Source organism: Hypoxylon fragiforme (genome assembly GCF_022984875.1).
Source record: "Hypoxylon fragiforme strain CBS 206.31 chromosome Unknown GGS25scaffold_1, whole genome shotgun sequence".
Taxonomy (NCBI): Eukaryota; Fungi; Ascomycota; class Sordariomycetes; order Xylariales; family Hypoxylaceae; genus Hypoxylon; species Hypoxylon fragiforme.
The window spans coordinates 40,969-68,298 of record NW_026054756.1 but is presented as its reverse complement, the minus strand read 5'-3'; the positions used below and the strand labels follow the sequence as shown (position 1 = coordinate 68,298).

Genomic DNA, 27,330 nt, shown 5'->3' with positions numbered 1-27,330 from the left:
AGTTAGGGCTGCCGGGTTGTCGGGCTGCTAAATAAGCTGCTAACCTACCTACGGTCCTACGGGGTCCTACGGGCTAGTACCTACCTAACCTAGTAGGCTGCCAGGTAGTACATGTAGGTAATACCACCGATCACCCCGAGTAGTCTCGTTCTTCTCCTACTACATTGAATTTCTCTCTTTACCTACACTACTCCAGATATCAACCCTTTAGAGCAGGCTACTTGATTACTATATTCTCACGTCAAAGGCTACGTGCTAATTTACCTACGTTACCTTAGGTATATTGCTATTGCCTTTGATTAATGTCTCGCCATATTAGTAATACCAACATTGAATCTAAGCCTCCCTTCAACCGGGAGGACAAATTCCCTCTCTCAACTCAGCCAAGTCAAGTCAAACCAAGTCTCGTTGAAGGACGTGCAACGTTATACCCTCCCTCGAGTCTAGTTTGCTGCCAGTGTTGATTCTATTACCTCACTTCTGGACCTTCCTATCCACCGCATTCAACTTACAACTCATTCCCCACCTGTCCGGTCTTTTCTTTCACCGGACAGCCGAGTCGAATTAACCTCAATATTAGCATTGCACCGTCGAATCTTGTCTCCCTTTTGACCTTTTCCAACCAACTAGCAAACATCATCCTGTCTTTTTGTCTTTTTTGTCTTTTTTGTCACTAGGTACTCATTCCACGTTGACGCCTTCAACATGCTGCGACGGCCTCCTGGCGAGGGACGGCTCGTTGCTCAACAGCGCAAGGTCCTACTCGCCTTAGCCGTCTTCCTTCTACCATGGCTCCAGCTTGTCGATGCTCAGCAGCAGCAAAACCAGCAACAATCTCCGCCCGAACGCGCTCCCGTTGCAAATGTTCTCCACGATCATCATAGCAATGTAGCTATAAATGACAAACAAGAATTTCACGACCGAGCCATCCCCCCTCCTCGACACGAGTCCGCCTTCAGCGCAGATCAAGCTGCCATTCCTTCCAAGGCGCGCAGTGCCTACGAGAATCCATCCCTCGGCCGCAGAAAAATTATGACTATGAACAATCAAAAAAACATACGCATTCCTAACGATGCGAGCGCCCTCGCAACTTTGGCTCCGGCTCCGCCCGTTCGAGCACCAAATTATCCAAGACATCTGCCTAGCCTGCTCGCCGGTGCTGGGCTCTCTTCGCCGCAGATTGCGCGGAGTCTGGAGAAATGGGAAGTGGAAGATTATATTCTTCTGGCGACCGTCGATGGACATTTATATGCTGTCAACCGCGAATCCGGCGATGAACGCTGGCATTTGCAGGTTGAGCAGCCTATTGTTGAAACTATTCATCACCGTCCCAACAATTCCCTATCCGATCATCAAGATGAACACCATCCCCTTGACGATTACATCTGGGCTGTCGAGCCTACGCATGATGGTGCCCTCTACGTTTGGTCACCTTCTGGCTTTGGCAGTGGTCTAATGAGCACCGGGTTCACTATGAAGCAGCTAGTGGAAGAATTCGGCTCGTATGCCGTACAGAATCCGCCCGTCGTCTATACGGGCCACAAGAAGACCACCATGATCACCCTGGACGCTGCCACCGGTCGCGTACTCAAGTGGTTCGGACAAGGTGGTTCCCAAGTGGATCAAAGTGCTACCTGCTTTCCCCCGAATGGACGTTTCGTAGACGCAGACAACGAAGAATGTAGTGATAGTGGTACGATCACTCTTAGCCGGACCGAGTACACAGTTAACATACACCGGTCTGACGATGGGAGGGAGATTGCTACCCTAAAATATGCTGAATGGGGTCCGAACAATTTTGATAACGACCTTCATCAGCAATACCGAGCAACGCAAGACAACCGATACTTCACCAGCCAGCATGACGGCAAGGTTTATGCCCTTTCCCACCCCACTGGCATTACATCCTTTGCACTCCAGTTCTCCGTTCCTGTTGCTCGCGTCTTTGATATCGCTAGGCCACAAGATGCCCCGCCTGGCAGCAATCCTGAACTTGTTTTACTTCCGCAGCCCATTCCTCCGGTTCAGGACGAGGACTCGGCCCGCGCCCGAAGTCATAGTGTTTTCATCAACCAAACTGAATCGGGTAGCTGGTATGCCATGTCCGGCTGGTCATACCCCCTTATCGTCGATGCCCCAGCGGCTCAAGTTGGCCATAAAGAAAAGAATTCCTGGCTTACGGTAGACGCGGCTTGGGCCGATGAGGTGCTGGTTGGCACTCATGTTCTAGGGAATGCAAAGAGCGTCACATACTGGCCACAGACACTCCCTCCAAGTCTGCCTTCTCGACCTTTCCCACCGGAATCCGATCACGATGACAATGAATCTGCCGTCCCGAGCACATTTCCCGACCCCGGACCAGAGTCGGGGGGCATCGTTGACAGGGTTGTCACCCTCCCCCAGTACGCTGCGGATAAGACCGTCGATTTTTTTATGAATCCAGTTCTATTCCCAGTTCTCATTTACCTCCTATTTCGTTACTACAAGGACCTGGTTCGATGGTCGAGACGACGCATCAAGCCTAAGGCTTATCTCGATGACCTGACATATGTCCCCTCGACAGACCTAGACACTGCTCTAGATGAAGTTCATTCATCGAAGCTAGTTACAGACACTAAGCAGCAGGAGCCCATATCGATCGAGTTGGAAACTGCGGAGAAGCCTACGTCTGCCACTGTCGCCGTTGTAGAGCCACCTCCCGTAGAAGTGGATGGTGAGCAGCCACAGACAGAAGGGGAGTCTCCTGAGAAGAAAAAGAAGGCGCACCGCGGTCGGCGAGGAGGTGTGAAACATCGAAAAGGAGCCAAAAAGCGTGACCCGTCCACGAATTCTGGAGAGAGGATTTCTATAGATACCAAAGAAATTCCGGGTCTTCAAACGGTCGGCATTCCAACGAAGCTTGAGCCCAACGTGACAACCATAAACAATGACCCAGAGGATGTCAGTGGCCCTATCGTCAAGATTGGTGGAATTGAGGTCAACCAAGATGAGCAGCTTGGCATGGGTAGCAATGGTACCATTGTCTTCGCAGGAAAGTTCCACGGCCGAGACGTAGCCGTGAAGCGTATGCTCACGCAATTCTGGGATATCGCAACGCAGGAGACACAGCTATTGCTCGAGAGCGATCACCACCCGAACGGTAGGCCTGTCCATTCCAGTGGATACTAGCAGTTGCTAACGAATGTGCATAGTGATTCGATATTTCGCCATGTCCAAGAACGACAGTTTCTTGTACATCGCATTGGAGCTCTGCCAAGCCTCTCTCTCTGACATCATCGAGAAGCCGGCTCTATATCAAGACCTAGCACAGGCAGGCGAAATGGATTTACCTCGTGTCCTACTCCAGATTGCTCATGGTTTAGGATTTCTTCATGACCTTCGCATTGTTCATCGTGACCTAAAACCCCACAATATTCTTGTCACCATGGGAAGGGACGGGAAACCGCGGCTTCTTGTGTCGGACTTTGGGTTGTGCAAGAAGCTAGAAGGTGGACAGTCGTCCTTTGGCGCGACTACTGCCCATGCGGCTGGTACTTCGGGCTGGCGTGCGCCCGAGCTCCTCCTAGACGACGATGCGCGCGAATCATCAAACATGTCTATGGCCAGTACACATAGCGACTCGAGTCAGCTCGTGAGTGCCGATGTGATGCCAAATCGCCGTGCTACCCGGGCTATCGACATCTTCAGTCTTGGTCTCGTCTTCTTTTACGTGCTTACGAAAGGTCTGCATCCCTTTGATTGTGGCGATCGGTACATGCGGGAAGTCAACATTCGGAAAGGCCAATTCAATCTCAAGCCACTCGACGTCCTGGGTGACTTCTCTCACGAAGCCAAAGCGCTAATTGAAACCATGCTTCGATCTGACCCAAGGGCGCGGCCTTCGGCCAAGGATGTCATGTCCCATCCGTTTTTCTGGTCGGCAAAGGAGAGGCTTGCTTTCCTCTGCGATGTGTCTGATCATTTTGAACTGGAGCCTCGCGATCCACCATCCGATGCCTTAATGGAGCTGGAGGGACATGCGCCTCAGGTTTGCCGACATGATTTTCTCAAGGCGCTACCGAAGGAATTCGTGGAAAGCTTGGGCAAACAGCGCAAGTATACTGGGTCCAGGCTGTTAGATTTATTACGGGCGCTCAGAAACAAAAGATTTCACTACGGAGATTTGAGCGAGCCGCTGAAGAAGATGGTTGGGCCCTTGCCGGATGGTTATCTGAGCTTCTGGACTAGACGGTTTCCCAACCTTCTCATAGTATGCTGCATGGTCATTTACAGGTTAAATCTGGAGGAAATGGATACGTTCAAGGAGTACTTCAAGCCGAGAACACCTCTATGAAACTACTGGGTAGGATTTATAATCTAGTACTATATATCTATCGAGCACTTTGCAATTGACAATTTACATTTCACTGATTTACTCATCAACTGCGATTTACTTACATCATATTCACTCCTGCATGTAATTCATTCATTCACATTCAACTTGGAGTTTCACGTCGTTGATATATATACACCCTATCACACCATTGGTACTACATGTAGGTGCCCCATGTATATACCTGTATACAACATTGAAATTTCAGGGTTGCTATAACTACATAGTACATGTGTATCTACTATGTAGGTAGGTATGTATGGGGATTTTTGCTTTTTCTTTTAGATAACCTTGAAGTGATTGATCATTTTCATAAGGAATACCTAGGTATTTCGTACAGTATGAATACTCTATTCAAACAACGATCAACCTTACGATACTTAGTTCCTATCCAATTAGATGTAACTAAAATTGTGGATACTACATGTAGGTACTGCATATGTACGTACTAGGCTGGTACAGTACAAGTAGTACTGTGTGAATCGATACATATGTACATATCCATCTTCTGTTTGTTTGATTGTTCCAAATTCACCTAACATTAGAAATTGATGCGTTTACGATGATATGTAACTACGTATATGTATATAATCCTTCAGCTCAGCTGTGAATCCCGACATTCATGGATACATAACAGACTACGTAGGCTAGGTAGGTACCTTAGGTAGTATGTGGGCATACTAGGTACATACTAGGTATTCTGTCTTCCTCCGGGGCAGCAGGGCTAACCTACATGTAGATTTTATATCTGAGTGTTCAAGTCGATGCCTGTCGAGGGTTAAGCTGTCGCTGCTTCCTTGCTTATCAAGATTCATCGTTCAAGTGTTAAGGGTACCTAGGTAGGTTAGGTAAGTACGTACAGAATATAGTACCTAAGGCAGGTGTTTCTCACCTCCTGTCTGTTTGGATGTAATGACAGATTTACTTTTCCCTCCCAAATATCTCCATGTACTGGAAGCTATGTCATAATTGTACCAGCAACCAAACTTTTCGAGTGTCAACATCTATCTCTCTTCTCATCTTCACTTTCCAACTGTGCTTACCTTGACCAACAACCTACCAGATGATTTGCCCCAAAGTGGAAAGCCTACCCAAGCAGCTATCAACCTACGTATAAGAATATACGAAGCTATAACGCCGGCATTTTCGTCATCTTCAGTCCAAATCCATTACTTTCGCTATTCCGAGCCCATCTTTGCATCCATACTCAAAGGCCTATTTCCTCCAGTGCCCGCCTGCTTCCTCGTTCTCACGGCCTGTGCCTCCGAGTTTCGTAGCCTTCCTTAAAGGTCTTGTTCCATCTCAGACATCTCAGACAAGACTTTTTGTAATGTTCTCACTATGTCTACCAAGTCCAAGAAGCCGGGGCGGCCAGACACCTCTGAAAGCTCCACACCAGTATCCCAGGCGAAGCAGCTAGGCGCTCCTAATTCCAAGGCCAGGCTTGCTGTGAAAGATATGAAGTCTCGACCCAGGCGTGACATGTCGCACGCGCCAGCTAACATAGAGGCGGCAAGAACAGCCGCGGTTAAATCGCCTCGAGGCTCAGCCAGAATGATGAAACGCGATTCAGCCCAGCCTACCCGTCATCTTCAGGCTTTCCAAGCCTCCACCAAGATGCCCACAAGCAAGGCAACGATTACGAAGACTGTGCAAGTAAGCCAAGCCTGCGCATCCAACAAGGGCCCCCGAGACCCGTATGAAATTCCATCTGATGATGAGGCCGACAATACATTGTCTACGCTGGTCCATACTAGACGGAACAAGTTGATGTCTCAGATTCAGGTAGCCCGATCGAAAACTCATAATACTACGATCCCATCAACACCGCCATATCCATCTGCCAAGGCTATCGGGAAGCGCTCCAGTCATTCGATTAATGGACATCTCAATATCGTAGATATTAAGACTCGTGATGGAACACAAGTGTTATCTAACATACCCTCCACTGATGAAAAGTCGAAAGGACGCGTCTACGAACAACTGAGGGAGAAGCCTCACAAAGATGGAGACGGGCAACTATCACCTACTCCAAGCAAGGAGATAAATAAAAGCAATATCATTTCGATTGCTAGTGGTAACCCACAGGTTCGACTAGATGACTATGCTTATTCTCGAAGGCGTAGTGACGTCGGGAAGTTGATGAGGCATGGTCAGCCTAACCTGTCTTCCCCAGGACTCCGAAGTTCTAGTAGCAGCTCCGATAGGATATCAGGGACAGATAAAACCTGTGATGTTGTTGCCCAGAGGGGGATTACTGAGTCAGTCCGTGGCATATCCTCCCAGAATCCATTCCATCTTGATGGGAGGCCTGGGGATATAAGTCTTCCTCGCTCGCAAAATTCAAAGGCCATAGATAGACAGAATTCCATCACACCAAAGGCCGCTATAGAGGATGTGAAGAAGACTACAAAGATCAAGTTTGCAAAGAAAAGTTTGTTCTCCCGTTAGATGGAAATACTTTTGCACAGTTTTGCTGATTTAGCCCTAGGGAGAGAAAGGGATATTCCAGATGCATTCTTTAAAGAACCGCAATACTCTGATGACGAATATCGACCACTTTCTAGTAATGGGGAGACATCAAATAGTGATTCGGGTGAGGATAGTTCCCTATCACGACGGTCATTGCTCGCTGCGTCGTCTCGTGGTGTAATGCATGCGCAGCCAGCACAGGCCGGCCCCAACCCAAGGCCCCGCAACGGACTCAGGCCGAAACCTACGAATCCGTTCACCCCTATAAACAAGTCTGATCCTAAGGCCAAGGAGCCTGAATCAGCCTCCAAACTGTCTATGAAGCTCGGCCGAGCATACCCAAAGCATGTACGCGACATATTTTCCGATGGCTACAGTTCCGCCGAATGCGACGACGACGACGACGACACAAAGAAACAGAAACAGAGGGCACGAAATATAGATTTGGATAACCAACAAGATTCCGCAGGAATCGTGGCAGAACAACCTGTGGCTGGATTCGAAAGGAAGCCCTGGTGGGAGCCATTGAAGTGGATCAAAAGATATGAGACCGATTTCGTAAGCGACTCAACTGGTAGACTCTGGCTCGCTGATGGTCCGTATAAAGGTTGGATCTGGGCTGGACCGGGGGCAGGATGTTATATTCCCAACTGTCATGCTCCAGATGACGCGATGCTGGCCAAGGCAGAGGAAACGGCTATACGCAATCCCACATATGCATCGAGTTACTTCGAGTCCGAGTCTGAGGAGCACTCAAGCTCCGAGTTGGAGGACTCAGAAGGTCATGATACAGTCAAAGGGGCTGGGAGTGACAAGCTGGCTATAGAACGGCCTATTTCCAGCACGCACCAAAACAGAGTTGTTATGGAAAAGGAAGCACGTATGAGAAGAACCGAGCAGTATGTGCTTAACAGCAGCAGCTCTGTCAGGGAGGAGGAGCTAAATGCAACTCAGGATCTTGATTCAACTTGTTCAACAACCAGAGACAAGCTTCCATCGACCTTTGCACCAACTACTCCTCTTAAGCGTACTCCATCTCCGCCGTCTGCGGTTTCTGAAACTACCTCTATCTTAATTACGAGGCAACTAATGAACGATTGTGCGCCACCGTCTAATCAAGAGTTAGCAGAGCTAATGAGCTCAAGTCCTATGAAGCACTTTGCGAAAGATTCTTCGCCAATACGAAAGTGTTCTAAAAAGGCTGCAGGAAATAGCCATATGAGCAGCAACAGCAGCAGCAGTGAATCGAGCTCTGGCATTCCTGCTTGGGTTGGCCCCAAGAGATCGCCCCAGCCTGTTGTAACATCGCGCAAGCAAGATACACCATCTCTCAGATCGGAGTCCAGCGCGATGTACATTATGAATGGAATTGCGGAAAGGCGAACGACTAGGCGGTTACAAGCTTATCAATCTCCAGTTGTGGAGTCGAGCCAAAGTTCCCAGATCGCCAGTCAAGAATTGCCTACCTCGCTGGAAGATAGCCAGATAAAAACAGCTAAGAGAAAGCTCAAAGAGCCCAAAGGGCGAAGAGCAAATAGAGTGGAACCAAGCTGGAAGGATAACGGGGTTACTGCAACCATGCCGACGCATGTAGAAGTCATGTTGCCGCGCATGGCTACAGAAGAGCGAGCGGAGTACGCCGCGATCTCTCCCGTAGAGGAAGACGACAAATTCTCGACGCCTTCCCCGAAAAGCTTCAAGGAGATTAACAAGAGCACTTCACGAGATGGCGTACAGTTTAGTGACTCTGATATAGAAGAACTGAACTATGTGTTGCGTCAATCGCCTCGATGGCTGAAAACCACCACAAACGTTGATGAAACTACGGAGAAGGGAACAAACATGCTCAAGTCACCATTCGCGCCACTAGCCAAATCATCATTGAAGCATAGGTCCTTGGCACATATATCGGGGTCCATCGCCTCACCTCGTACTGGGAAGACTTCCAGCACACCCGACCCGAATTCGCTAAAGATGTCGTCCACATCTATTCCTGGTTGTGGCTGTATTGTTCAGGAGGAGCAGAAATGTGTCATGAACGAGAAGCCACAACAGCGGGATTCCCCATCTACAACTAGACCGACAACCACCATAAATAAAACCGGTGAACGTCATGGCAAAGATGACAAAGATAAGAGAGGAAATAAGCGCAAGACCTCGTCCGCGGATGCTTCCGTGCTAGTAGACGAACCCGTGGCCCCTAAGAGGCAAAAGATGGAGGAGCCTCGCAAGCGCCGCCCAAGAAAGAAGAAGAGGAGACCTAACAAGAAAGCGAGACGACGACTACAACGCGCAGCAGCAGCAGCACAACAGCAGTAAGGCCCGAACGAACACCCACCGTAGGCCGTCGCTAGTAACTAATGCCAAACGCTTTTACCCAGACATACAATGATGAGTCCCCCGCTTACCTCGAGGCCCACAAGCGCCGAGGTCTGAGGTCTGAGATCTGAGATCTGAAATACAAATTTGAGTAAAGACGTGTTGGATCGGTACAACCAATGCGCCACATGACTGACGAGGCTTAGTAAAGATTATCCCAGGTAGAAACAATTGGGTTCGCAACTTGAATACCTATTTGGATTCCCCTCGTGGCGACATGGCGAGCAAAGGGGGGTATGTAGGTTGCCTGCCGATAGAATACCAGTCATTATACCCGACACTTCCTTATGTTAATGTGAAGTCTTGTTTCTTGATACCTATGTACCTATATTCTGGCGATGGATAGCAGTGATCGATTTTGATTTCGATTTCATACAGAAGCAGGACTATGTACTTAGGTACTATCGTTTAATGAACTCCGATACCATTACAACATTCAAGGCCATTTTATTTTATCCCGTCGTTTGCGTGGCGTCTCAATAATATCTATCACCATACTATTGCCGCTTTGTGGGCTTGTATCCAGCACATACATACAGTACCTACAAAAATAACACATGACTTTGTAATACTTGTATAGTGGGGAGTTGATTACTACTAGGTAGGATGATTGACAGCGGGGACTACATTACCTACACATGTACGAACGTGGATGATCCGATCTCCTCGGGTCTCCAAGTATTAGAACAGAAGAATACGTATGTATAGACCAGTAGGATTGCCATGTTTGGCTGACATCCATCACATATCACGGATGGGCCGGAATGGACTTTCCCTTTTCAAAACTCCATCTGGTATTTATGTATATAGAACTCCCCTTCTCGACTTCGGACAAGTTTCTTTTTTTTTTCTCTTTTATATATCGCGAACGACTCACTGCAATCGAAATCAAAGGGTACGATTAGCATCGTTTAACGAGGTACTTTCGGCAGCAAGGCCATCTGTCTTATTCTATTTCTATTTCGTGTCGCATATGTCAAATTAATCATAGCTTTTCCGCCATGCTCTTTGACTCCTTTTATTTCAAATCATAAACCATGACCAGAGCTCACTCAAATACGTCTCTGCCAATTTTAATGGCAGCAGATCGAAAAAGACCTCGTCGAAGAGACGGAATCAGAATGAACACAGCTGGGAATACGCCAATCAGCATATTCTGCCGGTTGGCCGTATCCAATGGTTACTGACAAGGCCGACCAGTGCTATAAACCACGCCCCTAATGAATTTGGAGCGAATCCATCGGGTCAATTTACTCTTCCGCCCCAATCTTCATTCCCTTGGTGGGGGGGCTCATCTTCATTGGCTTAGGGCCTAGACCGTTGGTATTCCGGAAGAATAGAACCCCCTTGCCTTCACCTTTGGCACCCTCACTGGGCTCAACCCACTGGCACATTCTTGCAGAGCGCCACATAGCCTTAATGAAGCCAATAGAGCCATCCTTGGTGTCCGACCGATAGTGGCGTCCCATCACTTTCCTGATGGCATCGCTGGCCTCGTCGGCATTGTAGAATGGGATGGTGGAAATGTAGTGGTGGAGGACGTGAGTCTCGATGATGCCGTGTAGCATCTGTCGACCAATAAATCCAAATTCGCGGTCAATGGTTGCGGCAGCACCACGAACATAGTTCCACGACGATGGCTGATAGTGAGGCAAAGATGGATCAGTGTGCTGAAGAAAGGTGATGGCAACTATATCATGATTAGCCATAAAGCAAATTTTCTAGGTGGTAAGTGGTAATCGACTCACCAAGCCAGTGATTAACCCAGAAATAAGGTATGAAATACCAGACGAAGAGATTCCCCCAGCCGAACTTGTTGCCGAGAATTACTAGCGCAGTAATAGTGATAGCCAGACCAAGGTCGCTCAGAGCAATCAACTTGGCGTCCTTAGCCTCGTAAAGCGGGCTGGAAGGGTTGAAGTGGTTCACTCCGGTAAACCAACCATTCTTCTTTCCCTTTCCGCGACCCTCGCTTTGCCGCTCGTGGAAATTGTGGCCGGTAACGTTCGTTAGTAGGTAGTTAGGCCATCCAATGAGTTGTTGCCCAACGAGATGGAGGAATGTTACGATAGGCGTCTCCTCGCCGATTTCGCTAAGTTCATGGACCAGCTTGCCGATGCGACTGGCTCTTTCCTCTCGGGTCTTGGGAACAAAAACCATGTCGCGCTCCATGTTTCCGGTTGCTTTGTGGTGCTTTCCGTGAGAGATCTTCCAGCTAAAGTACGGCACTAGAAGGGAAGAGTGTAGAATCCAGCCAACAGTGTCGTTAAGCACTTTAGAGGTGCTGAATGACTGATGGCCACATTCGTGAGCCAAAACCCAGACACCAGTTCCGGAAAGGCCTTGAATGAAAGAATACAGACCCCATAGAACAGCACGAGCTGGGGTAGAGGGCACATTCTCGGGAGTGAGATATGTATGGAAGAGGTAGAACGTCGTGGCTAGCTGAGCGATGTCACGGAAGACGTAACATAAGCCTTTGACGGCGGATCGTTCAAAGCAATGCTTAGGAATAGCATCGCGAATATCCTTGATGGTGTAATCGGGGATCTCAAACTCATTACCGTACGTGTCGACTAACTTGCCATGGGAGGCGTTATTGGGCTCGATGGAGGACATGGAAGAAAGCGACGTAGACGACGCTGAGGGTCTAGGGGAGTCGATAGGAGAGCCCATGGCAGTGGATGGTGACGAAATATCTGTGTCTGTGGTAGAGGTGACGGTTCTACGAAGAGCTGGATTCTGGCGTGAAACGCCCGAGGCCACCGAGGAAGCCATTATGGATAGATGCCGAACGGCTCAACTATTTTTTACACCACGATCTTCTGTTACTCGAGTGGTGTCTTGGATTATGGCGATAAACCAACTTGCCCAAGGCTGTGGTTGCGTGGAACCAAAATATAGAACAAGTAACAAAAGAAGGTGGGATCGGAGCTGGCTATCTCTTCTAATAAACGACTATAACTGCCGAGACACTTGGATAGCCGGTATTAGGAACAAGAGAAGCTAACTTTGCCGAATTGTTGAGAATCAGCGAAAGTCCCTGTGCTCCAGAAGGAACAAATCTTCAGAAGGGGGGGAGAGGGGGAGATAGATATGAGGGAAGGATCCAAGGCAAATTGACACAAAGGAATATTGCCTATAATTTTGGTCAAGTAGGATAATTGTTTTATAAGAAAAGGAAATGTACACAGGTAGTTATGTATTAGAAGTTGTTGTTCGCCTCCTCCTTCTAATTCCTACCATACGAAATGCATGTGGTATGGGTATAATGTCCGTACCTACCCTAGGTAGCCCAGGTACTAATGGAGACGAAAAAAGGTTCAAGGTTAGTTAACTAACTATGTTTTCGTTTGAGGGACACGCCAAATTCGATGCTAGTAGGTACAAACATACATACATGCATAGTACATACGTATATAAGGTTTGGCGGAAAATTCCATAGTACATATTAGTTATGTAGTATTCCACATACCACATAGTTACATGCTATTCAAGTTGTCTCTGGTATCAGTGGTATGTAAGTAGTATTACAGGCGTACACCATTTCAAACATAGTTCACATAGTACTTACTGCACGTGTACTTCGTGCTACCATCCATACCATTAAGCACATCAATGATGCATTGAAACTGATTCGACCCCAAGCTCGGGTACTTTAGCTCATTATCAGGGTTCAACGCTTGCCCCCTATGGGTTAATCAGGTACAAATCGGGTCTAGGAAGTGTGTGGACAGCAAATCCACTATAGGTTTTATTACGTTAAATCTAAATAACTTTACCAGCTTTTAACTTTAAAATATCAAATTAATATATAAATATTCCTTGAAATTTTCTGAATTTAATGGTGCAAGTTTTATAAGTAAAACTTGCGTATTTGTAAGTATTTATTTAATTTAAAGACTTTTTTATTTTTTTAATAAAATTAATTACGAAAGCAGTTCTTTTAATTTAACATGAAACTTAAAACAAAAAATGGTTTTAATATCTTTAAAGTTTGAAGAAAAATATGTTAAAATTTCATAATTTTATATATTTTCTTAAGTTTTAAAAGTTAATTTTTAAATATATATAAAAATAAAATATTAAAACTTTACTTTCTTTATTTTATGATATTTCATTTTTTCTTATTTTTATATAGGCTTAGTAGAGCTTTAATATAATAAAAGTGAAAATAAAAAAAATTAAACGTACGTTTTCGTAGAGTTATAAATATTTTTCTTATATTTTCAACTTTTATACTATGTTTTCAAACGTTGAAATAAAATATAAAATAAATCGGGAAAATTTATCTCTTAAATCTCCTTATATATTTCGAAGCTAAATTAAATTAATACATTTTTAACTTAATTTAAGAATTAAAATATAAGAAATAATAAAACGTTATAAATGATAAGCGTTTTAAAACTTTAAGTTTTTTAATAAAAATAACAAATACTAGTATATCCTTTTCAACTTAAAGTATATGATTTTTTTACATTTTTTATTAAAAACTACGTAACTTAATTTAAGTAAAACCTTTAATTACATTAAAATAAGTAAGGTTTTCGTAAAGTTATAAGTTTTATAAGTTATGTTGATGTTTTAGGTCCACTATTTTAGGTGTCCACACACTTCCTAGACCCCATTTGTACATGTAACCCTGTCTGCACATAGGCGTGTACTACCTACGAGAAAGTACTTGACATATGTAGCTACATATTAAAAAGTAAAAATATCCCCCTTGAATTGTTGATGTACCAGTACTCACCGCCCTTCAACAACTGCTAACTAGTCCAGATCTCAACTCAAAATGCATGTGGGCTCTGTGCCAATTCGATGTTGCAATCCGCATAGTTATGTAAATCAAGCAGTGGCAAGCACCGCATGATGATCATACATCCCCATCCTTTACTAAATTACTAGGTAGTTAACTATGTATATGCATTCATACACATGCATACATAGTACAGTACTACATACGTAGTATCACAACATTGAATATCATTGATGTCAAAGCGACGTCTGGCTGGCAGAACCTTCAATATTATCAACAACTTATGTACATATAGTATCAGGCATGCCTATGTAATGTTCGTATATGTGTACGGATGCAGTATCCAGTAAGGCTTCCCCCGCGGGGCTGCACGAACAAGACCGCCTCTGGGGGGCCCTTTGATATCCATGGATGAACATGCTTCTATGGCTGGCTGCAAGCTCCCTCCCCAGGTGAATCATCGCATGTCATCAGACAATAGTTACTTCGTTGTCGTTCGACCAATACAGGCTTCAATACCGTATGACCAAAGACGAGAATGGCGCGTACTAAACCGTGCGCCACGCCAACTACAGAACAAATATACTTCCCTAGGGCTACTGTGTGTTGCTGACCTCTGCTAGCCTAGGAAGAAAGCAAATAGGCTTACGCCATGTGGCGGGAACACTGAAGCTGAGAGATGTCACATCTTATCTTTGCTTCGATCTACATACGTATGTCTGAGGTACATACCTCCCTAACCTTACTTGAATCTTTAAGTTGTGACTCTGAATGTGGTGCTAGAAACAAACTCGAGGCTATTACATATATACGTTATTGAAGTAACTATGTTTATATAGTTATATGTAAGTATCAAAACTTGAATGTACAATACAGTGCTAGGTACCTAGTATGATACTAGGTATAGTACTCCCTTAAACCAGATCCCCCGCACGAATATGATTTATTACTTCAAATGTTATTATAAGAGGTAAGCGCCCCATTTCACATAGCGATTTTTTTTTCTTCTAGAATCTAAAATCTAAAATGCCCTAAAATGGGGTTGTACCTACCTATTCTGCTATTAACTTTCGCCAATCGTGGTGAAGAAGGTTCGTCCAATTGATCCAGGGGTATGTTCCCGATCAAGGAAAGGGTTTCTCCGCTATCCCAGGGTCCTTGTCTTTTTTTCTTTCCTTTTTTTTCTGTTGGGGATTGCCTGGGGTATTTGTCCTACCAAAATGATCAATTGTTGAGGAATGCAGATCCTTGTTCTTAGATCCCTGTGTCCATAAACCACCTAACCTAGGGTATCTAGGGTACCTGGTAATAATAATACTTTCCTTAATCCACTTACAGCCCCGAGAACTCTCGCCAATCGGCTAATCGGAAATCCACGTGCAGCCGTAACCTTTTATCAACCTCCTTAGACCAATATCCCGTAATCCGTACGAGAAGCCGAGGAATAATAACATTTTTAAACTACCCTAACCTTAGGTAGGTTCATAGTAATAGTTATACCGAACACTAATACATAGACACACAGAGCCATCATGGTGAATAGAAGTTGTAATACACCAGCAAATAAATTCAACCCAAAAATTAGTTAATCACCATACCATCCCTCGTGTTTCTTGTCCTCCTCGTCGCATCCATTCGTCTCCTCGAGACAGGTGTTACCTACATATCATAATGAAAAGAGTCTTAGCTATACATTGCGGTGTTATCTGTTCATATCGAAGAAACTAGCCAATTGTTTTTCTGTTTTATGAAGCTCCTCCTTCATATCTGTTACCTTATGATGTAGATATTCGTACTTCCTATCCGGGCTAAAACTCCTAAAATCTATCGTGTTCGTTGTCATTTCTCTAATAAATCTGTTGTCTTTTCCCCTGCTATTAGGTCGAGGACGACGACTTCGCCTCCTTCCATTTCCACCACCCTTTCGTCTTTCCTTGGACGAAGCGTGGGGAGTATAGGGGCCCGAGCTTTTGGCTGACGATGCCCAGGGCTCGGCAATCTGCGCAAGATCGCTAAGGCCTTGCTTTCCTCTTGGAGGTTGAATTGAAGTTGGTGGTTGGCCGTATGGTGTGAAACGATGAGATGGTGTCTTTCTTTCAGGCTTCGATTTCCATCTGGACGAAGAAGGCTCACCGATTGTCTTCATCGACGTGGGCGTAAAATCGCGGGTGGCAACTTTTCCTTTGCCTTTGCTCATTAGGCTATCATTGGGGTGTTGAAACTGTTTGTCCTTGTCAGGAGAAGTGGGGGCTTTGGCCGAGCCTAGACTGGGCTCCGGTAGATTCAATGAAGCGGACGGTTTGACCTGCGCCGGGCTTTGGGTCCAGGTGTGGCTCGGTCCAGACTTTGTCACAGATTTGGAACCTGGTAACTGCTTCCATCTCTTTGTCAAACGATTGCCATCTGTCGAAGACAGAAGATTTGGAGATTCAGCCATCTCAACATTATCTTGCAGGTCATGGCCCGCTGATTTCAACATAGACTGCCCTCTCGTGCGTTTCTTCGACTGCGGGCTCATTTGAAGGCTCGTTTTATCGCTTTGGGCCTGTGACTCCTTACCCAACCCCTCTTGGCCTCCCACATTCGTATTTAAGTGCGGGTTTGGGATGCTTTCTACCGAAGGCACCTTCACATCTGCCTGCGACAATTCTTGGTCGTATATCTGTGCACAGGATGATGGAGATGCACGGGGTTTTCCATACGCCGACGCAAATTTGCTGCCGGTATACTCAGGACTCTGTACCCGTCGTTGTTGCGAAACAGACGGATTACTAGAAGCCTCAGCCTCCTCTACGAACCACCTCCTTCTGTATAATTCCTCGATATCGGGGAAACTCTCATTATCAGAGTCGCTCTGCACTGATATAGCATATGATATTGGCGTGTTCAGGGATGGTAGCAGAGGTAAGCCATTCTTGGAGTGAGGCTCTTGGGATAATCTAGCCGAGGCTTGGGTATCCGGATCGGAATCCTGCTGCCGTAATAGTGATTGGTCATGATCAGCACCACCGTGACCCGACAGCTCGGGTTTAGCCCCGTAAAACAATGGGGGTGTGATTCTACTCATGATAGTAGGCCTCCCGACGTTGCTTTCTTGCTTCTGAAATGGCCGCCCCCCGCTACATGGTATTCCTAGTGATGCTATGGGGCTCTGCTGCGTTTTAGCCTCGCCTTCAAGGGGCCTTGGGGCATCATATATGCCCGTCTTATCCGGGCTCGGTACTTCGACGGGGTTTTCATTCGAATCCTTGCGTGAGGTATTTGGAGAGAGGCCTGTTCTAGATTGCACAGATGGATTGCGTCGCCGTGTATCCAATGTGGTGGAAGAATGTAAAACGGTTTGATTTTCTTTCTTGTTGATGGCATCTTCTCCGGTAAATGCATCCAGCGTGCCAGCTTGTCTCACTAGGGCTGTGGCTTTCTCCTGCCTCGTCCTTGCCCGGAACTTGGTACCTGTATCTGTAGCATTGACTACCGCGGTAGTCCCGCTCAATAACCTATCCCTAAGCTTTCTGGACGAAGATCCCAGCTCAGTATCATTGCTCTCGGCCAGCGGTGTTGGCATCCAGGAATCAACAGTGCGCTGGCTGATGGGAACGTGGCTTTGGCGAGCTACTTCTAACCGAACTTCGTCGTAAGAGATACCGCGGAATTTGGGATAGTAAACAATATCACTGTGGGGGACGGATATTCTTTTGAGACGGAACTCAGGCGGTACTAGTTCACCCAGCATATTTTGGCTACGAAGTCGAAAATTCACCCGACCGTCGCTACTGATCGTAGCAAATACACCTTGCCTGTAGTCTCGCTGAGCGGTAACATTCGCACCAACTCGCTTCAATTGCAGCCTATCCCACCCAACCGCTACTCTCGCGCCGGCCGAAAACGTGCCGGCTCTCAGTCGCTGTGGTCGGCCAGAAGCAGTATGAATACTGCGCGAAACGTTAGCCTGGTTACGCGGTGTTTCCTCAGCGACTGGGGTGGTCAAATGGTCTTCGCCCCCTTGGTTGTCAACGTCATTATGGTATGGGCCGGACGCTCCAGGCTTTGGATCCTCCAGTCCACCTCTTTGCAGCCGAGTTTGCTTGGTGTCCTCTTGACACTTCTTCTGAGAATCCAGTTGGTCTGAAGACGAGGTCTGCTGTTCTGACACAAAAAGTTCCTCGGTCAAATCAAATATGGCTATGCCGTCACCTGGCGGCTTCCCAGTTGGTGCCTTCTTGGACTCGGTTACGAGGGCATCTTCTTCTGGCTCAATAAGTTCTTCTGTGGTCGGAGATTGATCCTGAGGTTCTTGCTTTCTCTCGACTCTCGGCGTCATGCGAGACAATCCATTTTGGTCTTTCTCCTCTTCCTCAATTGACTGTAATAGTGGTTCCTCGCTAGTCACTTCCACTGCTGCGTCCGCGTCTATTTCATCTTCATCTTCATCCTCATTTGAGTTATTCCCGTCAGGGGATGGGGACTTAAACTGACGTTTCAAGGATCGCTCAACAGCCCGAATCCTCTTTTGCATTCCTTTCCACAACAAAGGCGAGAAGGTGAGTACGCCAAGCTCCTCAGGCAACTCGATCCCGTCCATCCTGTGTTGAAACATTCGCTTTAACTTCTTGGCCCCCAGTGTTTCGCGGATCGAGTCGTGAGCTATAGCAACGCTAACAATCATATCGCGACATTGCCAAACACGCACCCATCGGTCGATCCAGACATCAAGGTAGCCCATGTAAGATCGTCTTGGGGGCGTATTCTTTCCTTCAGTTTTCTTACGCCGATTCCTACAAATCTTGTTGGCCACTTTCTTCACCAGAGTGTGGTCTGTGAAAAAGCCCATGCGGACTGTCGTGGAGAATTCACCCATGATTAGCCTCCAGACTTCGTCTTCCGCATGCTTATCCGATGTTGAGCAATGCAGGAGCGTCGTGCCGTGCCTACAGCAAATTTTGAGAAACTTGATCTTCTCTTCCAATGAAAGGTACCTTGAACTATGAGGCGTGCTGGGTTCAGCCGTAGAGTCACGAGGATGCGAATTCGATAAATCTGATACTGATATCGCGGCCTCATTGAAATCCCCGTCTCGATTTTCCTATTTGCTTGTCAACCGATTATATCATACAGTAGTGTCGCCTCTATAAGCCCATACCGTTGGTGTTGGGGACTCATGCGTAAGGCCATCTCCCCCTTTCTTCATGCCTCTTACACTATCATCATGGGTAGCTGCTGAGGGACTTGACGGCATGAGAATTCCCGGGGACAGTGGAGAAGCGAGCTGGGTCCTATGCTTGGATCGCAACTCTCGGCCGTTTAGTCCTCCAGACCCTAATTGTGCGGTTGAAGTTGCTCGCGGATCACGTTTGCACGCCCTCCTTTTGCTCTGTCTCCTAAGACTAGTCATTAGGACTATTTGATACTTGTAGCAATCTGCCAAGTATATTCTTGAGGCTGTATAGTCGATTCTGCAAGCCAAATGATTGGGTTTAGCAGATAATAGCTTTTACATGAAGAAGTGATCGCGAAAGACTGCTTTCCATTGAATATTTCAGTTTCTTGACCCAGAGCCGAAGAAATAAATGAGAGAGCTGACCCTGGAATAACCCTGAAAATCCCTGCCCTGCCACAAATTTCCCTCTACTCCCAAGCGAGCTTCGTTAAACACGAAATGCGGTTTTACATACCTAGTTACTAGGTACCTTCGCAGCATGCTTGAACCTAGCGCACCTAGGTTAAAAAGGCAAAATATCCTGGACCTTAAGCCACGATATCATCGTGTGAAAGCCCCTCACAGTGCTACACTACGAGGGCTATACAGAATGCTTCTAGATGTGATGCATCACATTTATAAAGAGCCAGCCGCTTCGCACTGTCGCAATAGGCACCCAATAACGGCAATACTATACATACATATAACTATTTACATAGTAATAGATAGTAGGTAGGTTTGAACCTACCATCGGGACCCCCTTATCTACCTACATGGAGTTATGGACTTACCACCCTTGACTGTACCAAGAGCCTGGTAATCAAGCAAATTTTCTTTACTACCTACCTACGTACCTTATGTAACTTGAGTAGGTACATAGCCCTGGAGGTTTATTTATGTAAAACTCATGTATAGGTAGGTATGTATGTAATCACTCTGCTTTTTTCTCGCCTAGACCTGTTGCACAATGTGAAGCGTAGCAAACCTTCGAATTAGGATGTACACTTCTGGCAGTGGTACTGTAGGTATGTACTGGGCATAATGCTGTTAGGTATAAAGCGAGTTCAGTCACATTGTGACTACAAGACAATCTTTCATCGATAGCTACGGTATAGGCACGAGATAGGTAGATACCTTTCCCTACCTTGGTATGTACCTAGGTATCCGTGTTTTGGGGTTGAATATGGGTTGAATATGGGTTGAACTACAGTGTAAGACATAAGAGGGTTGGATGATACCTGTATAGATCCCGCCGCCAATATTCGCTGCAGGTGGCAATTCAGAGGCCTTTGAGATAGTTGCCATCCAGCACACTGAAGAACATGATCGGCGACAGATTGAGCCAGGCGTGCATAGTAATTTCAAGGTACCTACCCTGTATATACATAGCAGTAGACCGGGTGTGTTGATATTGAAAACTTACCTAGGTACATAGGTAGGCACATACTAAATATTCTTAGGAGTAACGAACTCTCCGGCAATAGAGCCTACATATGTAGGGCCTTCCCATCTGTGGTTCATATACATACATCTACGTACCTAGTCTTATTTTCTGCGTCTCTTTCGAAATATATCTTACTCTATACCGTTTAATATGCCGATTGTTACCGCCTTTGAACCTGTTAGGGTCTTGACTAGGCACCTATGAATATCAGATTCAACGTCCTCGTTATAGCGGGTATTTTCATAGTCCATGAGCCTAGTCTACGATTATTTTACATCCGTTGGTTGTCCACTAGCTATTTTATATCTAATGCCTCTCTCTTCTTCGCGGCGCCGCTCGGATTATGTCGTCCACTCTTAGAAGTAGCTGTATGAAGATTAGTATTGTCAACGTATTGGGGGACCAGGTAAAATCACGTACCTCTGCGGCTTCACCTGCCGATGAGACAACAGCCTTCTTAAGTTTATAACTCTCAATTACCCCTAGATCCCGCATATCTGCTATCCCCCCTCCAGGTGTCATCAGATCTAGGCCATAGGTTGACATACCGTCATAAATGGCTTTACGCAATCTTGCGACTAGGTCGCTCGAATCCAACCCTGCGTTGTCGGCGAGGATTGTTGGTAGCTGCCGCAAAGCTATCGCAAACGACGAAACGGCCATCTGCTTTTTACCCTCCACTCGAGTTGCTGCGCCTTCTACCGCCTTGGCCATCAGCATCTCAGCACACCCACCACCTAGCGTTGTCCTAGGCTCATTGACAGTTTGGGAGAGAACAGCCAAAGCATCATGTAGTGAGCGTTCTGCCTCGTCTAGCAACTGTTCAGTAGCACCTCGTAGGACGATGGTGCAAGCTTGGCCAGCAGCCACGCCGGAGAACTTGATAAGCGTGTCTTCGCCAATGATGACTTCTTCGATCAAGTCGCAGTGACCTAATTTGACTTGATCCGGGTGGTCGAAGGTGGAAGTGATCTCACCGCCAGTGACCAGCGCTAGGCGCTCGATGCCGTCAAAGTCGGCATGCTCGATGGACATGATGCCAGCATCGGTAAAGAGCTGCTCGGGCCAATTGTAGATTAGCTGTCGGTTTATAAAGCAGTTGATTCCATGAGCCTTGATCCTATCCACTTTGGCCTTCATCTTGTCCTTTTCGGCCTTCTCGAGCTCAGCCAGCTTGCCCGTCGAGCCGACCTTCATACGCGCACCAAAAATCTTGACCTTGTCCGTATCCATCGAGGTATTGGCCACCAATATCTTGGCCTTTTCTAGTCGCTTAGGTTGGTTGACACCGATCTTCTTGTCAAGAATGAACCCCTCGTCTAAGTACGAGTCACTTAACTTTCCACCAGCTTTTTTAATGATCTGAATATGACTTAGGTCCGAGGAGCCCTTCAACCGTAGTACTGCGTCGACGGCGAGCTTAGAGAAGAGATCTCTATCTTGAGCGAGTACTTTGGAGCTCAAGGTGGTGCGAGCGATGGCAAGAAGGTCCTTCTTGAAGGCTTCGGGGTTCTTGCTGTGGTCTACTGCAGAGGCCTCTAACGCCTGAAGAGCGGCCTGGCTGGCTATTCGGTAACCTTCGATGATGGTTTGGGGGTGTATTTTCTTGTCGACGAGCTTTTCAGCTTCTCGGAGAAGTTCTGCGGCTAGCACAGCGACCGAGGTGGTGCCATCTCCGACTTCGTCATCTTGGACTTTGGAAATGTTGACGAGGACCTTGGCTGCTGCGTTGTCGAGGGCGATCGACTTGAGAATAGTGGCACCATCGTTGGTAACCATGATTTCGGACGTAGAACTTGGTGGAGGGGTAAGTAAAAGAGGTGCATGGGTTATTAGGAGGTTACGTACGCTGATTGCAATATCTTGTCCATGCCCTTAGGACCCAGAGTACTCTTGACTAGATCTCCGACGGCGATGGCGCCAACGAATGCAGCAAGACGTGCATTTTCTCCCTTTTCTTCGGTAGTACCCTCCTCAAAGATTTGGGTAGGACTGAAGGAAGACTGGGGGTATGTGTTAGTAAGTGAGCAAGCAGAGATAAATATAATAGTTCAACTAACCATATTGTCTAATATGAGAGAAAAGAAAGAGCGTGTTTGAATATGATTTTGAAGAAGTTACCAAAGGGATTTGGTGTAGTAGTTGTAGTGTTGTGATTGTAGTATGTATGTTTCTAGCTGCCTTGTATAATTATGTTTGGTACATAATTATATCGAATACTTCCTCCTCCCGCCTTTATGGTGGGCCTATCGACAGCTTCAAATGTAACTGCGGGTTGAAATTGCCCAGAACTTTTTCTCTTTTTAGCGGGGCAGGGCTGGAAAGGGAACAATTATTTCGCCGAACCTCTTACGCGCAAATTAAGTTGGAGCTTCTTCAACTTAGGTATGTAACTAGGTACCTAAGGTCCTAGCTCAAGCAATCCATCAAGATAAATAAGTGGATCAGCGGGGACACACACAATTGGGGCTTTTTTTTCAACCTTTTGGAACATCAAAAAAAATTCACCTCTTACAATATTAGCCTTGAACGAACGACTCTATTTAATCATAATTTGGCTGCTGGATCCGGTCGCGACAACTTCTTCTCGCGTCCTTCCAACATACAAGGATAGATAATCAAATTTATTTGATTTCTTCTTTGCGTCCTAGGCCCTGCGATCTAAGCACTTTCAACCAAGTCTTTAAAAAAAAACTCCACGTCTTTTTGACTTCATCGTCACTTTTTCAACCCCCCCCAAAGGCGGGGCATTTCTTCCACATCCCCCACAAACTATACCACACACATACGAGCCGTATACTTTGCAAGCCACCCAACATGGCGCCTTCATTTGATCATCTGCGCGACGCGGATGTCGACGAGGATGATTACGACGAGGATGAGATCGACATTAGCGATCTGCGCGAGAAGTACGAGGTTCAACTTGAGCTGGGCTACGACACCTTCATCGTCATCGATGGCCTTCCCGAGGTCACCGAGGATCAAAAACCCAAGCTGGTCAAATTTTTATTGAAGAAACTGAACCAGGTCGGAAAGACCCGAGAAGATCAAGTTTACATGCCTATGGAAGATGGCAAGTCTCTTCGGTACGTAATAATATTGCGACATGCCAAATTACAATCGTTTTAAAGATGGACTGGTAGATTATATCACACGGACTGACAGATTGACATACTTATAGATTTGCCTTCGTCGAATATACCTCCCCCGCCGAAGCCGCTGCCGCTGTCAGACAGCTCGACATGGTGCCTCTCGACAAGAAACACACCCTTAGGGTTAATAAGATGACCGACATTGACCGCTATGGCCGAGAAGGACGCGTAAACGAAACCTATGTGCCCCCTGAGATCGAGGAATTTACCGAAAAGGAGCACCTACGTTCATTCCTGGCTGACCCGAGCGGCCGCGGCCGCGATCAATTCGCCATGTATCGGGGAGATGTCGTTGGCGTGTTTTGGAACAACGAGAGGGACCCCCCCGAGAATATTGTCGACCGACAGCACTGGACCGAGAGCTTCGTACAATGGTCGCCCTTGGGAACATTTTTGGTATCCGTCCATCAACAAGGTGTGCAACTCTGGGGCGGTGCCTCATGGTCTCGGCAGAAACGATTCGCGCATCCGTTCGTCAACATGCTCGACTTTTCCCCGAACGAGAAATACATCGTCACGTGGTCCAACAGGCCTATCTCCATACCTGATGAGGGACATCCTCAACTGTCAATAGACGAGGATGGCAAAAACTATGTGATCTGGGACCTTGAGACTGCTAAGCCACTCCGATCGTTTGCCAATCTAGACCTACCAGCCACCAACGATGCCCATGCGGCCGGAGCGAAGCCCCCACCAAAATTCCCCTGGCCGGCATTTAAGTGGTCATCTGACGACAAGTACGTAGCAAGAATGACCCAAGGTTCCTCCATCTCCGTCTATGAATTGCCTCGCATGAATTTATTAGATAAGACGACCATTAAGGTGGAAGGTGTCATGGACTTTGAATGGGCACCTTCAACCCCGCAAAGAGAGGGTGTGAAAACGTACGAGCAGCTCTTCTGTTTCTGGACTCCAGAGATTGGCAGCAATCCTGCTAAAGTTGGCCTGATGAGCATCCCCTCCAAGGAGATTGTCCGATCGTTGAATCTTTTTAGCGTCACCGATGCCAAGCTCCATTGGCAATCGGATGCTACGTATCTCTCTGTTAAGGTGGATAGACACTCCAAATCCAAGAAGTCACAGGCTACTACTCTTGAGATCTTCCGCATCAGAGAAAAGGGCGTGCCAGTCGAAGTGGTCGACACAATCAAGGATACGGTCATCAATTTTGCTTGGGAACCTAAGGGAGAACGCTTCGTCATCATCACGACCCCTGAGCCGACGGGCCCCACCGCCGTCGCCCCCAAGACTTCTGTATCGTTCTTTTGTCCCGAAAAGGTCAAGGGGTCCGCTGTAGGTAACTACAAGCACCTTCGGACACTAGAGAAGAAAAACAGTAACGCCATCTATTGGTCTCCTCGCGGCCGTTTCGTGGTTGTTGCGACGGTTGCTAACCAGCAGAGTTCCGACCTCGAGTTCTTCGACCTTGACTTTGAGGGCGAAAAGCCTGAAAGTGATAAGGATCTTACCGCCAACCTGCAACTCATGAACACGGCAGACCATTATGGTGTTACTGATGTGCAATGGGACCCATCAGGCCGCTTCGTGGCTTCCTGGGCATCTGTATGGAAGCATACAGTAAGTTATCCCCCCCCACTCTCCCTCTTCTTTACCCTTCCTTGTCTTCTAGAGGATTTAGTGCTTGTTCTGGGCGCTAACAGTTAGCGATAGATGGAAAATGGGTACCATATCTACGACTTCAGGGGTGAATTATTACGAGAGGAACCCATTGAAAAGTTCCGCCAGTGGTTATGGCGGCCCCGACCTGCGACTCTTCTCTCCAAGGATGAGCAGAAGCAAATTCGCAAGAACCTCAGAGAGTACTCTAAAGTTTTCGAGCTGGAAGATGCGGAACGTGGAGCGTCTGCCGACTTGGCGGTGGTTGAGGCCAGAAGACGCCTGCTCGATGAATGGCTGGCATGGCGTGCGTCAGTCGAGGAGGAGCTGGAGGAGGAGAGGGTCGAACTAGGCTTGCCAAAACACCCTGTCGAGACTACACCGGACAATGGCGAGGAACAGGTGATCGAGGAGATTGTGGAAGAAGTGCTTGAGGAGAATGAGGAGATTGTTCCTTGAAGAGAGCACTCGGTGTGATGGGAAAATGGCTAGCAACGAACGGCGTTCTGTGTACTGTGTAAAGGCATATTGAGATTTGCTGCTAGCATACTAAGAAAAATAAGGCCTTAGAGATGGCTGATATTCTAGTGAATCCAAAGCTTCGCTTTTGGATATATGGTTTCTACGCTACCTACCCTACCCTGATGTTTTTTTTTTTGTTTTTTTTTAACAAAAAAAAAAGAAAAGCATCGCTGTTCGATGTAGATTTCATTAACCTCGCAAACAGACACAGCTATAATCGGGACTCAAGGTTGGTACTTAGTCTCTTTGTGATTGAGGTATACATGACCGGGAGGATGTCTAGCCCAGGCGAGCCATGGGCTTCTATTATGCAACAGTCCTGATGAATTCCGAAGTTACCGTGCCTGGGTTAATACTAACAGAAAGACTTTGAAAACGCTCGACAGTCAATACTTATCTAAGTAGCTGAGCTTATTGGATGCCTATCTGCTATTAAGATGGTTAAATAGATAAGCTGGACTTGCATAGGGTGATTCCCCCTTGTGGGTTGATATCATTGACCTTCTCCATGTAAGGGTTTGAAGCGAGCCTACCTACCTAGGTACCCAAGCATACATATCACATGAGCCTACCGTTGCATTTTACACACATATGTATGCCTTTCATTTTTCTAACCTGTGGGATGCTATTTTTAATTCCCGTATTAGATACATATACATACATATGTATAGGCTAGTAGGGTTAGGTATGTATTTTACACACGGCATACATACCTAACTTGAAGTACTAAGCAACATTCATTCAAGGTAGACATGTAGAGTCTAGACATGTAGGCATGTAGGTACTAGGTAAGGTTAGGTATTCGCACATGTACCTGCATTATGTTGAGCTAATAACCTTGGAAAGGGATGAAGGTGTTAATTAGGTAAAGCAGCGAGGGGTAGATCGATGACAGATCCACTGTTCTGCACAAGGGGTACTGTGTGGTATGTTGCATGATTGGCTTAAAATGAAATTATGTTTCATAGTCCCACCCCCGCGTTCGCGTTTCTTCAACCCCCTAGGCAGCCTAGGGTGGTGCCAAGGCAACTCGTCTTTTCCCAAACTACAAACTTGAACTTGTATCTTGCAAACCACATCATCTTTCCTTTCCAATTCCAATTTTGCAATCCTGTAAACTTCCCTTCCTATCTTTCTGACGGGATCCATTCATTAGGTATTCAAGGAAGCCAGGACGCCGCCTTGTTTATTTCAGAATATCCAAATCATTTTATTTGATCTTGATATTCGTCCACTCTTTCAACAGACTTATTCGGCTATTATTCATTCGTTTTCATTCAGTTGTATCCATCTGTCGCCTATTACACTGCGCCCTCTTCTCCCACTATTCACCCCTTGCGAGCATCTCCCAAAATCATATCTGGGCATTGGTGTCAGCGCTGTGCATAGTATCACCACATAAAACTTCGGCCTTCCTTC

The 27,330-nt window shown here is 46.6% G+C and overlaps 6 protein-coding genes across 6 annotated transcripts; 3 read left to right on the top strand and 3 right to left on the bottom strand.

Annotated features, from left to right (window-relative positions):
* Nucleotides 1-402: 402 nt before the first annotated feature.
* Nucleotides 403-4,511, top strand: GGS25DRAFT_796 (uncharacterized protein). The gene is made up of 2 exons (XM_049266027.1): nucleotides 403-3,139; nucleotides 3,192-4,511. Exons 1-2 carry the CDS (start codon nucleotides 706-708, stop codon nucleotides 4,331-4,333), a joined length of 3,576 nt encoding a protein of 1,191 aa, XP_049120813.1. The 5' UTR covers nucleotides 403-705; the 3' UTR covers nucleotides 4,334-4,511.
* A 522-nt stretch (nucleotides 4,512-5,033) lies between these two features.
* GGS25DRAFT_467315 (uncharacterized protein) lies at nucleotides 5,034-9,668 on the top strand. Its single transcript, XM_049258989.1, has 3 exons — nucleotides 5,034-5,220; nucleotides 5,436-6,806; nucleotides 6,864-9,668. The coding sequence occupies exons 2-3, from the start codon at nucleotides 5,714-5,716 to the stop codon at nucleotides 9,161-9,163; spliced, it is 3,393 nt and encodes a 1,130-aa protein (XP_049120812.1). The 5' UTR covers nucleotides 5,034-5,220; nucleotides 5,436-5,713; the 3' UTR covers nucleotides 9,164-9,668.
* A 672-nt stretch (nucleotides 9,669-10,340) lies between these two features.
* On the bottom strand, nucleotides 10,341-12,204 carry GGS25DRAFT_729 (fatty acid desaturase-domain-containing protein). The gene is made up of 2 exons (XM_049265979.1): nucleotides 10,972-12,204; nucleotides 10,341-10,913 (listed from the first exon to the last, which is right to left on the bottom strand). Exons 1-2 carry the CDS (start codon nucleotides 11,999-12,001, stop codon nucleotides 10,474-10,476), a joined length of 1,470 nt encoding a protein of 489 aa, XP_049120811.1. The 5' UTR covers nucleotides 12,002-12,204; the 3' UTR covers nucleotides 10,341-10,473.
* A 2,805-nt stretch (nucleotides 12,205-15,009) lies between these two features.
* On the bottom strand, nucleotides 15,010-19,583 carry GGS25DRAFT_467307 (uncharacterized protein). The gene is made up of 2 exons (XM_049258988.1): nucleotides 19,120-19,583; nucleotides 15,010-19,062 (listed from the first exon to the last, which is right to left on the bottom strand). The coding sequence occupies exons 1-2, from the start codon at nucleotides 19,369-19,371 to the stop codon at nucleotides 15,682-15,684; spliced, it is 3,633 nt and encodes a 1,210-aa protein (XP_049120810.1). The 5' UTR covers nucleotides 19,372-19,583; the 3' UTR covers nucleotides 15,010-15,681.
* A 1,066-nt stretch (nucleotides 19,584-20,649) lies between these two features.
* Nucleotides 20,650-22,877, bottom strand: GGS25DRAFT_467305 (chaperonin Cpn60/TCP-1 family). Its single transcript, XM_049258987.1, has 4 exons — nucleotides 22,681-22,877; nucleotides 22,469-22,623; nucleotides 21,041-22,415; nucleotides 20,650-20,986 (listed from the first exon to the last, which is right to left on the bottom strand). The coding sequence occupies exons 1-4, from the start codon at nucleotides 22,681-22,683 to the stop codon at nucleotides 20,927-20,929; spliced, it is 1,593 nt and encodes a 530-aa protein (XP_049120809.1). The 5' UTR covers nucleotides 22,684-22,877; the 3' UTR covers nucleotides 20,650-20,926.
* Nucleotides 22,878-23,111: 234 nt separating this feature from the next.
* On the top strand, nucleotides 23,112-26,114 carry GGS25DRAFT_467304 (eukaryotic translation initiation factor 3). The gene is made up of 3 exons (XM_049258986.1): nucleotides 23,112-23,706; nucleotides 23,802-25,350; nucleotides 25,444-26,114. Exons 1-3 carry the CDS (start codon nucleotides 23,438-23,440, stop codon nucleotides 25,846-25,848), a joined length of 2,223 nt encoding a protein of 740 aa, XP_049120808.1. The 5' UTR covers nucleotides 23,112-23,437; the 3' UTR covers nucleotides 25,849-26,114.
* The last annotated feature ends 1,216 nt before the right edge of the window (nucleotides 26,115-27,330 follow it).

Bases quoted from the DNA above. Each gene is read 5' to 3' on its own strand.
- GGS25DRAFT_796 (XM_049266027.1), top strand. From the start codon at position 706: ATGCTGCGACGGCCTCCTGGCGAGGGACGGCTCGTTGCTCAACAGCGC. The intron at 3,140-3,191 runs GTAGGCCTGTCC...GAATGTGCATAG, and splicing joins GAGCGATCACCACCCGAACG to TGATTCGATATTTCGCCATG.
- GGS25DRAFT_467315 (XM_049258989.1), top strand. From the start codon at position 5,714: ATGTCTACCAAGTCCAAGAAGCCGGGGCGGCCAGACACCTCTGAAAGC. The intron at 6,807-6,863 runs GTTTGTTCTCCC...ATTTAGCCCTAG, and splicing joins GATCAAGTTTGCAAAGAAAA to GGAGAGAAAGGGATATTCCA.
- GGS25DRAFT_729 (XM_049265979.1), bottom strand. From the start codon at position 12,001: ATGGCTTCCTCGGTGGCCTCGGGCGTTTCACGCCAGAATCCAGCTCTT. The intron at 10,914-10,971 runs GTGAGTCGATTA...ATCATGATATAG, and splicing joins CTGGGTTAATCACTGGCTTG to TTGCCATCACCTTTCTTCAG.
- GGS25DRAFT_467307 (XM_049258988.1), bottom strand. From the start codon at position 19,371: ATGACTAGTCTTAGGAGACAGAGCAAAAGGAGGGCGTGCAAACGTGAT. The intron at 19,063-19,119 runs GTATGGGCTTAT...ACAAGCAAATAG, and splicing joins ATGAGTCCCCAACACCAACG to GAAAATCGAGACGGGGATTT.
- GGS25DRAFT_467305 (XM_049258987.1), bottom strand. The intron at 22,416-22,468 runs GTACGTAACCTC...CCCTCCACCAAG, and splicing joins GACAAGATATTGCAATCAGC to TTCTACGTCCGAAATCATGG. The intron at 20,987-21,040 runs GTACGTGATTTT...ATCTTCATACAG, and splicing joins CGGCAGGTGAAGCCGCAGAG to CTACTTCTAAGAGTGGACGA.
- GGS25DRAFT_467304 (XM_049258986.1), top strand. From the start codon at position 23,438: ATGGCGCCTTCATTTGATCATCTGCGCGACGCGGATGTCGACGAGGAT. The intron at 23,707-23,801 runs GTACGTAATAAT...ACATACTTATAG, and splicing joins GAAGATGGCAAGTCTCTTCG to ATTTGCCTTCGTCGAATATA. The intron at 25,351-25,443 runs GTAAGTTATCCC...AGTTAGCGATAG, and splicing joins CATCTGTATGGAAGCATACA to ATGGAAAATGGGTACCATAT.